The sequence below is a fragment of the Pseudonaja textilis genome, chromosome 2 (assembly GCF_049901715.1).
Source record: "Pseudonaja textilis isolate UNSWEBS1 chromosome 2, rPseTex1.2, whole genome shotgun sequence".
Taxonomy (NCBI): Eukaryota; Metazoa; Chordata; class Lepidosauria; order Squamata; family Elapidae; genus Pseudonaja; species Pseudonaja textilis.
In genome coordinates this window covers 43,241,844-43,252,812 of record NC_141991.1, presented here as the reverse complement: position 1 = coordinate 43,252,812, position 10,969 = coordinate 43,241,844, and the positions used below count along the sequence as shown (strand labels likewise).

General features: G+C 44.2%; 1 protein-coding gene across 4 annotated transcripts in view; it reads left to right on the top strand.

Moving 5' to 3' along the window:
• The first annotated feature begins 8,735 nt into the window (after positions 1–8,735).
• Positions 8,736–10,969, top strand: part of FGD5 (FYVE, RhoGEF and PH domain containing 5) — a 147,045-nt gene continuing 144,811 nt past the window's right edge. For 3 of the 4 annotated variants that reach the window (XM_026722990.2, XM_026722985.2, XM_087923742.1), the window contains exon 1: positions 10,083–10,554. In XM_026722990.2, coding sequence (XP_026578775.1) covers positions 10,542–10,554 — 13 coding nt within the window. In that variant the 5' untranslated portion in view covers positions 10,083–10,541. Of the gene's footprint in view, positions 8,859–10,082; positions 10,555–10,969 lie in introns of those variants that run through there. The other variant, XM_026722998.2, reaches the window with a different exon arrangement.

Genomic DNA, 10,969 nt, shown 5'->3' with positions numbered 1-10,969 from the left:
AATATGCTGACATTTATAAACCACTCATAGAGTGCTGAAAAGCACTATGGAGTGGTATATAAGTCTAAGTGCTATGGCTAAGTGCTAATATGCTTTCTCTCTGTGGATACCCACATTTATGATTGGTCCTTGGAAAAAGAGATCAGTAAGAGATCACCAAGATCAATACAGTATTTGAACTTGGTGATGCTAGGCTTCCATCTTATGGGTGGCGTGCCAGCACCCACATGAGTTAACAAAGATTAACTGCTTAGATGTCTAGAGTGAAGAGTTATGAAGTGCTTCACTTTTTAAAGACATTTTAAATGCTAAGGAGCAAAGTACTGAGTGTAATCAAGCAGGGAATGAATTAAAATAACTTTTTAAACATACTGTATACAGTTGCAGTCAAATATTGGACTTATAAATAGACATAATTGCTCTTGGAACCTGTAGTTATAATATTGTAGGTCATCAAAATCACATGACCTTTCTAGAACCTCCTACTTTTCTATTTACTATTTCTATTTACTACATTCTTGATTTTTATTTTGTGATTCCAATTTAAGCATATCAGATATTACAGTTTATTCTTTAGTCACATGTTTAGGATGGAGCAGTAGCACCTTATAAAAATGCCACCATAGTGGTATATTAAATACAAAAGGAGTTTCATTGTAGAGCCAGCCCAGGTGAGGCTATTTCAGTGTAAAGCTGGCATACAAATTTTCTTCTAACACTATGTTTGGATGCGTTCCCAGAGAATTGTTAGATACATTAAGGTGCTCCACAATGACCTCTGATTACCTAACAGTATTTGCATGATTAGAACTTCGATCTGGATTTAGTTCTACACTCAGCAAGATTTTGTCACTCAGTAAGGAATCTGAAATAGTGATATTGGCTGCATAGTGATATTGGCTACATCTCACAGGAGCCATTTGTCCAAAATTTCACCTGAATAAGAACAGGTTTTCAACAAGAATGATCAAGATATTAAATATAGCATGCACCTGTTTTTAAAAGTTTAGGCTCATGAATTTTAATTTCAAGATGCTACATAAACCCTGAAGTGCTTAAGTATTCAACTACTTTATTGAAAAGGCAGAAGAGAAAGTGCAAAAGAGCATATTTACAATCAAAAGCACGAACTAGTTAATAAAGGATTTGCATTCAAATTATTAATCTGGGAAATGGAAAAATATATACTGAATATTATCACATCAGGTTAGAAATTGTCTTAAAAATTCCTCCAGAAGCACACTCTTCCTTCTCTTTAGCACAGAGCCCTAGAATTCTGATATAGTCAGACTTGAATGATCTGACATATGGAGTTTAATTATCTTTGCACAACTAAATAGCTTTCACTTCTCCTTCTTCCCTTCAGTTCTGCCTGTATTCTAGTGAGGTTTCCATAAAAACCCTCTACTTCAGGACGACAATGAAATCAGAATAATGAATAGTTTTATTCGGTTTCCTCTTTTGCTATCTCTATGAGGTTAATGGGCTGGGAACCAGCATATTTGTTCTGTTATTTTCCAACAAAATAAAAATGAAACATTGCGGTAAGGACCAAGCATTTCTGTCTCACCGAGGAAACATTCCTTTTTAGCGATTCTCATCACCTAGCCTGTAATCTAACAAACACAAATAATCTTCAGTCACATAAAATATTTATAGGATGTCTTTGAACCGAATAGCCCTGTATAACCTCTGCAGTTGTCAAATATTGTAATGAAAAGCTAGGAGGTTTCCTTGCTCTCCCAACCTCATTTCTGAATATTCATAAACTTAATAAATATCCTGATGGGCACTATTCATGAGCACAGCAGGTTCTTTGAAGTCTACCAAGATAAAGGTTATTGGAGACTGAAGTCTAAGCAATGCAAACACCTGGAATTGGGCCTTAACTTGATCCTGTCTTCATAAAACTTAATGAAATAGCTCCATCTTTCAGGCTGCCTGAAACTGCAGTTCCAAAAGATGGGTCACTTCCCTTGAGTGGAATGGTATCCATAGCTCTCTTTGCCCTGACAATGCAGATTCAATCAATCAGAATAGAGCTGGAATGGATCTTGGAGATCTTCTATTTCAGACGAATCTATTTCTATTCCAATGTCTTCTTTAAAAAATTCAATGAACACAACTTTTAAAGTCAAGCTGTTCCACTGGTTCATTGTTATTATGATTATTAGGAAGTTACTCAATTCCAGGTTGCTTCTCTCCTTGATTAGTTTCCATCCACTATTTCTTATCTTGCCTTCCGGTGCTTTGGAAAATAAGCTAACCTATTCTTTGTGGAATCCCCTCAAATATTGGAATACTGCTACCATGTCATCCCCTAGTCCTTCTTTTCTCTAGACTAGCCATACCCAATTCCTGAAACTGTTCTTCATATGTTTTAGTCTCCAGTCCTTGAATCACCTTAGTAGCTCTTCTTTGCACTTCTTCCAAGTCTTGACATCTTTTTTGTAATGTGGTAACCAAAACTGGATGCAGTATTCCAGGTGTGGTCTTCTTAAGGTTTTTATAAAGTGATTATAGATTCAACCTTTCAAAGATTCAACATAGTTGCTGGGAAGTAGGTGGGCTTTCATACCGGAACATTTTGGGCAGTGTTGCTGTTTCAAGAATATGATGGATCCTTCCTCTGAAATCTTCCATTTATAACCCTACCATTTTTGCTTTTCTTTTTTGTAACCACAGAATACACAAGAGAAGTAGATAGAATGGATGTGTAATGCCTTTTGATTAGTACCACAAGGTTCTATATGTACCTTGTACCATATGGAATTACCTAGTCTTAATTCCAAGTAAATGTCTTTGGGGTTAAGCACACCGTAAAGAGTAATATTAAGAGAGCATAATCTTGCTTGAATATTTCAAGGAGAGTTTTAAAAGGCAGTTCACATCCCCTGCCTCTCTTTTCCTGTATCTAGAATCCAGTTACTTATCCTAGCAGCAGGAAGAAGTGGTACCAAGCACTTGCCTTGCTAGAATATGCTTCCCCAATGGATAAATGAGGTCATTTCCATTGTTTCCTTTAGGGAAAAGGAGTTTGTCAAGTAGTCAAGAATCTTGAATGGAGGAAGACAGATCAACCAATCATTCTGAGCTTTCTGCACCAAACGAACCATTTCCATCTCTGGTCTAGATTTTCCCCACTCATTTGAGACCTTGTGCCCTTGATTGAGTTAGACCCAATAGTGCAACTGCCTGCCCTTGTCAACTATATATTGAGCTAGTTAGTACTTGGAAAGCAATCACAGATCTGTAGAAATTCGGGGGGGGGGGGTACACATCAGAATAAAGCAAAACATATACTGTCAAACCAATAATGTGTTGTTACCAACCAAACAACATGAACCGGGGAGTACCTATATATTTTTATTTACAAATGTGCTTCAAAATATATGGATAATCTTGCAGCCTGATCAGCGGATTACCAGCCAAGTTATTATTATCAACTGACTAAGGGGACAGTAGTTATAAATTTCCAGTATGAAATACTGCTTAGCTTATTGGTAGAGCAGTTTCTGTCCATGGATCTGAAACTGTAATTGTCTGATGGAACTTCCTGATATACCAGCCCTTTCCTGTCGAGATCCTGACTTTTAGGTTTTTTTTGGGGGGGGGAGCCTAAACCAGGGCTGGCTTGGCTTTAGTTTATCTCCTGACTTATTGACTGTTTTTCTGGTTGTATTCAACAATTCAGTCCCATATAGGAAAATGTTTAATCCTGTGCCTTGAAAAGCAGACAATCAGGGAAGCCTGAGTCAGAAAGGGATGAGGGGAATGGGTTTCCCATTTTAAAAGAATTTTTTTTAAAAAAAATCATGATGGCCAAACTGAACCATTGAAGACAGTACATTAACACTGCAGATAAAGCAAACATACAAACATACATACAAACACACATACACACATACACCTATCTGGTCACAATGGATAAAATTTAGAGAGAGAGACTGTTCCCAGAGCTGACTTGGCTTTGGATTTTATCTGCCCACAGCAATATTAGCAAATTCAGAAACAAATTCCAAATGAAAAGATCAGGGATTGCCTAGAACTGTGCTAGAAGCCAGCTGATGTTTAAGAAACGTTGCTTTCCTTTAGCTTTTCTTGACTTATTGTTTTCAGGATAAACTGGCTTGCGAGATATCTGGAAGAGTTCCAGTCCAGATGTGCTTTTTTCAAGAGGCAACTGGACTTTCTGGTTTTTCTTTGAAGATGTTTTGCTTCTCATCCAAGAAACTTCTTCAGTTCTTGGATGAGAAACGAAACATTTCCAAAGAAAAAGCAGAAAGTCCAGTTGCCTTTTGAAAAACGCACCTTTGGGACAATCAAGACCTGGATGACTGATAATCTCCATACACATTTGCTCCAGTCTGGAGTTGGCTGCTGAGTTGACTCACACGTTTTCAGTTCTCTTGTGTCTGTTGAATGTTCTTACATTATAGGCTTAGTAAAAGTTGGTAACCCTAACACCTATCTTCAATATTTCTTTTTTAAAGAATAATTACTATACTTGGCAATTTTATCTATTTTAACAGTCTTATTCCCATATTCACACAGCTCACAATTTATGAGACATACATTCAATTATCAATAGGTCCATCTTTTTGTCCTGCACAGATCTCTTAAGAGGTGTGCATTGTTGAATTGCCTATCCAAAGTCAGTCAGGGTGACAATTTAAAATTGCACATAATCATAAAAAAATAAACAAAAAATGAAACTGACTTTCTTTTTTTTAAAAAGAAGGGGATCAAATCAAAAAGGGATCAGATCATATTTGACCTGAATGACTTTTTTTTTAAAAGAAGGTTATTCAGGTCAAATATGATTTGATCCCTTTTCAATCCAGAGCCTTTCATTGTCATAGCTATTCTGAAATCCAGCATTTTGAATGGGTGCTTATGTGACTGTATGCACAAACACTCACCCAAAAATATACACTGCTCAAAAAAAATAAAGGGAATACAAAAAGAAGACATCCTAGATCTGAATGAATGAAATATTCTTGTTAAATACTTTGTTCATTACATAATTGAATGTGCTGACAACAAAATCACACAAAAATTATCAATGGAAATCAAATTTAGAAACCCATGGAGGTCTGGATTTGGAGTTACACTCAAAATTAAAGTGGAAAAAAACACTACAGGCTGATCCAACTTTGATGTAATGTTCTTAAAACAAGTCAAAATGAGGCTCAGTAGTGTGTGTGGCCTCCACATGCCTGTATGACCTCCCTACAATGCCTGGGCATGCTCCTGATGAGGTGACAGATGGTCTCCTTAGGGATCTCCTCCTTCACCTGGACTAAAGCATCCCCCAACTCCTGGACAGTCTGTGGTGCAACGTGGCATTGGTGAATGGAACGAGACATGATGTCCCAGATGTGCTCAATTGGATTCAGGTCTGGGGAATGGGTTGGGCTAGTCCATAGCATCAATGCCTTCGTCAGGAACTGCTGACACACTCCAGCCACATGAGGTCTAGCATTGTCGTGCATTAGGAAGAACCCAGGGCCAACTGCACCAGCAAATGGTCTCACAAGGGGTCTGGGATCTCATCTCGGTACCTAATGGCAGTCAGGCTACCTCTGGCGAGCACATGGAGGGCTGTGCCAGCCCCCTAAAGAAATGTCACCCTACACCATTACTGACCCACTGCCAAACTGGTCATGCTAGAGGATGTTGCAGACAGCAGAACATTCTCCATGGCGTCTCCAGACCCTGTTACGTCTGTCATGTGCTCAGTGTGGATCTGCTTTCATCTGTGAAGAGCTCAGGGCACCAGTGGCGAATTTGCCAATCTTGGTGTTCTCTGGTAAATGCCAAATGTCCTGCACGGTGTTGGGCTGTAAGCACAACCCCCACCTGTGGACATCGGGTCCTCATACCACCCTCATGGAGTCTGTTTCTGACCGTTTGAGCAGCCACATGCACATTTGTGGCCCGCTGGAGGTCACTTTTCAGGGCTCTGGCAGTGCTCCTCCTGTCCCTCCTTGCACAAAGGCGGAGGTAGTGGTCCTGATGCTGGGTTGTTGCCCTCCTAAGGCCTCCTCCATGTCTCCTGACATACTGGCCTGTCTCCTGGTAGCGCCTCCATGCTCTGGACACTACGCTGACAGACACAGCAAGCCTTCTTGCCACAGCTCGCATTGATGTGCCATCCTGGATGAGCTGCACTACCTGAGCCACTTGTGTGGGTTGTAGACTCCGTCTCATGCTACCACTAGAGTGACAGCACTGCCAGCATTCAAAAGTGACCAAACCATCAGCCAGAAAGCATAGGAATTGAGAAGTGGTCTGTGGTCACCACCTGCTGAACCACTCCTTTATTGGGGATGTCTTGCTAACTGCCTATGCTTTCCACCTCTTGTCTACTCCATTTGCACAACAGCATGTGAAATTGATTGTCAGTCAGTGTTGCTACCTAAGTGGACAGTTTGATTTCACAGAAGTGTGATTGACTTGGAGTTACATTGTGTTGTTTAAGTGTTCCCTTTATTTTTGTGAGCAGTGTACATATACATGCATGCATACACACACACACACACACACTACCCTGTACAAATACTCATAAGATTGCATAACCCATGGTTCAGAGCTGCTCCAGACCAATACATGAAAACAGATAGACAAAAGCCACTAAAAATATTGAACAATGACAAAAAATATGGCTAATGATATTTGAATAAGCAGATAGGGAAATTGTCACCTGCAGTTAGGAAAAAGGAATGCAACCTCCAAAGTGTATATAAAGTAATTTCTTAAAAGGAAGCTTTATTTTTATACTGATGCAGGCACACAGGGGGGACATTTCTGCATAATTTATCATTAATCGCAGTGGAAATTATATGCACTAGGTTCCTAACCTCCCACCACCACTTCTTACTTAGTGATCAAAATTATAATGAGTATGCCGATAGAAATACATCCTTTAGAAAAACAAATAGCTAGGAAATGTGAATTTGTCACACTGGAATTGTGGTACGGAATGATTGTACAAGTAAGCAGAAGTGTTGGTTTTCATTAAGTATCCTGGGAATTTTTTTGTTTTGGAAGAACCAAATTAATTGATGGTGAGGCATAAATACATTTAGGAGAATAGAAGAGACCTGGGTCATAGGCTGAATGATACTCCACAGTAATCAAATCTTTAATGTATTTCTGACCATCCATTTTTCAGTTAAAAAAATTATTGTCTGGTCTATGTTGTATAAAATACTGCTTTATAAAGCCTTAGTTGGGCCACACCTGGAATATTACATCCAGTGTAGGACACCACATTACAAAACATTTTGCTGCATGATTATTCCCATATTAACTTAGATGGGCAGTTAATTTAAGTGAGCAATTACCTGGTAAAGAATTACTCTCAGGATCCCTGTAACCAGATCCAACAATGGATGATGTTTTCCTTGTTACTGATTCACCTACCAATCCAATAAAATCAGAATAGAGCTGGAAGGGGCCTTGGAGGTTGTCTAGTCCAGCCCCCTACCCAAGCAGGAGATTGTATACCATTTCAGAGAAGTGACTGTCCAGTCTCTCTTCTTTAAAACCTCCAGTGATGAAGCACCCACAACTTCTGTTCCATTGATTAATTGTTCTTACTATTAGGAAGTTTCTCAATGTTTATATTGGTCCTTGAGTGTGAATAAGGGTGAACAAGAAGAGAGGAGTTCCATTACTTAGTGGAACAACTTGCCTACAGAAGTTGTGAATGCTCCAACACTGGAAGTTCTTTTTTTAAAAAAAGATTGGACCACCACTTGTCTGAAATGGAATAAGGTTTCCTGCCTGAGCAAGGGATTGGACTAGAACAGGGATCGCCAACCTTTTGGACTGCAGGGACCACCAAACTCATAATTTTAAATCCTGCAGACCAGAAACCCTGGTAAAATCCCCCCAAAATTCTGCAGGAAAATTCCCCACCCCATTTTCCTATCGACAGATCATTCTTTATTTGGGATTGCAGAATACCATCTCCAGCTCTGTTCTCGGGGAGTGTGGGGGAGAGAGAGACTTTTGGCTTCAGGCAAGGAAAGCAGCAGAAGTCTTCCTTTCTCTCCCCCAAATTCCACCAGAAATGAATCTTTGCCAGTGCAGCCTCTTGGATCAGGATGTCTTGCAGGGTCTCAGAAAAAAGAAGCAGAAAGAAGCAGCCCGGTGGCCAGGCCAGGCTCGTGGGGCAAGTTTCCCCCCTCTGCCCTTTCCGCTCTCCCCTCACTACCTCGTGTTGTTTGCAAGCAACACAAGCTTTGTGTTCCCCTGGGCCATGTGGGCAGCACAGCCTTGTGTTCCTGCGCAGCCTGGATTAATTGCTTTGGGGGTGACATTTCTCTGCGGACCACCAAAATTTTCTCGTGGACCACCAGTGGTCTCCAGCCCACTGGTTGGAGACCACTGGACTAGAAGACCTCCAAGGTTCCTTCCAACGCTTCCATTCTGTCAGCTTCTGGTGAGGACATCTGTGCAGTGTGCTGGGTGACTTCTCACAAGCAACCCCCTCAGCAACTCAACTGGAGTGGGATTCCTTTCCCCACCAGACCCTCCACGTATTTGTCTGGTTGTAAAATGGGCCACAGTGATTGCAAGCAGAGCAGCCAGCCAGGTATTATCAATGGGGTTGCCGGTTGAGGAAATTGTGTCATCTTTCCTGAGCTGGGAAAAAGCAGGGCTGAGCAAAGGGGGGGGGGGGAAGGGCGACTTAAGCCCAACGCGGAATTCAAACGTTTCTCGCCTCTTCTCAGCCTGAGGCTTGATGGGGTAGGAGAAGGGGTTTTTTTTTCCCCCGCCGGGAGGAATCGCTTCACTTCAACACTTCACATTTTCAGCCAGAAGCTGAGCTTGCAGTCTCTTTGCAGGTAAAGTCCCTCTCCGCTGACAGGGCCCTATCCACCTTCTTCGCCCGCCTGGAAGGCAGGGTAGCCTTTTTTTAAAAAAATAATTCTGCGTGCCGATGGGGAGAGCGGACTTCTCGCCCGCCGCTTCTCCGCTCACCTCTCTGGAAGTTTACCTTACCCTCCCCCCGCCCCCCGTCCTTTTCAGCTCTTGGACCCTCGAGGGAAGTTCTAGTCGGATGCAGGTTGGGACTCCGGGATGTCGGTCTGTGAGCGTCGACCTGGCAGTAAAGCTCTCTTAAATCCACTTCGGGCGCAGGGTTGGGGTTGGCTGTTAGAGGTGTTAAAGGGAGCCGGTCCGCCCTAAGTGTCGAAGAGCCTTCGAAGTGGGTGCGCCAAAAGAGCCCGGTGGGATCTGGATTCTTCCTAAACACTAGAGGCGAAGGTGCTTTCCCCCCCCCCCCGTCCCCTCGGGGATCGCCCTCCGAATCAATGAAAGCTCCAGACCCCGGGGCTTCCTGCATTGAGTTTGTGAAGCCCCTGCCAAGCGGATCAAGGGCAGAGCCGCTCCGGTCGCTGCCTCTGCTGTGGCTTTCCGCTTCAGCCGGGGTTGCGCCCATGCAGGGAAAGGACGGAACGCCCGAATGGGCTGAGATGGGACCGTTGCCCCAGAAATAGCGGCGCTAATCGCGAAGGGTGGGGAAATTTTTTTTTATCGGATGGCGCTCCATTTGCCGAACTTCAACAGTGTCGCATTAATCTTGCAAAGTGGCAGGTCGGTCGGTACTCCTGATCGCAGTAAAGGAGTCTTGTGGCCGCGAGTCCCACTGTATAACCTCAGCAGGATGCGCGCACGAGATTATACTTGCTTTCAATATCTTGCGTTCAATTTCTGCGGTCACATTAGCAATGGGTAGGAAGCCTGTGTGTGTGTGTGTGTGTGTGTGTGTGTGTGTGTGTGTGTGAGAGAGAGAGAGAGAGAGAGAGAGAGAGAAGGGAAGGTATATTATTCGTTTTCTTCGTTTCCACCCCTGGCTTTCGAAACCTCAAAAAAAAAAAAAAAGCGGCAGCGGCGGTCTCTTTAAATCTTTGGCTTGTTTTTGGCGTTCGTGCTCGCCTCTCCCCCAGCCCCCACCCCTCCTTTCGCTGCTGCTTTTCTGTCCCTGCGTGAGCAAAAGGGCTTCCTCTGCAGCGAAGGAAGGAAAAATGCTTGTCGGCCGGAGGAGGAGGAGGAGAGGAGGAGGAGGAGGAGGAGGAGGAGAGCAGCAGCAACAGCAGCAGCAGCTTCCCTGGGCAGCGCTCGGCGATCAGCGACTGGCAGGGACCTTCTATTTGCAACAAGCGGATAGCGGCGATGGGGCAGGGCGACGGCAGCTGTCCGCTGCATTGAGCGCCCGACGTTGGTGCCGTCCGGGTTAGCCAGCCTTGCCCTCTTTTCAGCCCGAAAAGGCTGCCGGACACTTTGGCTGGGGGAGAGGGATCGCTGCCCCGCCTGCGTTCTCCCCCGGCGCAACTTTGCGGAGCGGATTCTTCCCCCGCCCCTTTCCGATCCATCCATGCCCCGACCTGAACTTTAGCTGCCCGGGGGCTCCGCGGAGGGAGCCACCCAAAAGCTCGGAAGCCGCCAATATGATTTGAAAGCCCGGGCGGGGGGCGGGAGCCGAAAAGGGGAGAGCGCGACTGCCGAGGTGGGGGAGACTTCGGAAGATGAGCCACGCAGGTAAGGAGGCTCCGTAGCCGGGAGCCAGGAAAGCCCAGGACTTGAGAAGGGCGCGAGCGTTGGGGGAGGGGAGGGAGGGGGAGGAGGAGTGGTGGGGAGAAGGCAAAAGCTCCGCGCAACTCCCTTTGGGAAGGCGCAGGTCGAAGGGGTTTCTTCGCCAGGCTGCGCGGGAGATCGAGCTTCGTGCAATCGCTCCTGGGATGAAAAGAGCGGGCGGTCGTAGCCAAGAGTCGGAATGGCCAAAGATTTCTGCCCCAGGGCAAGACCTCCGTTAGGCCGACCCCGAAGGACACCCCCCACCCCGTCCTCCCCGAAAAAAAAAAAAGAAGTGCCAGCTTTCCAGAAGTCATTCGCGCCCAAGATTTATACGCCGCTGCTTCTTTGTCAAGGGAATCCCGAAGCAGGGAAAGGGGGC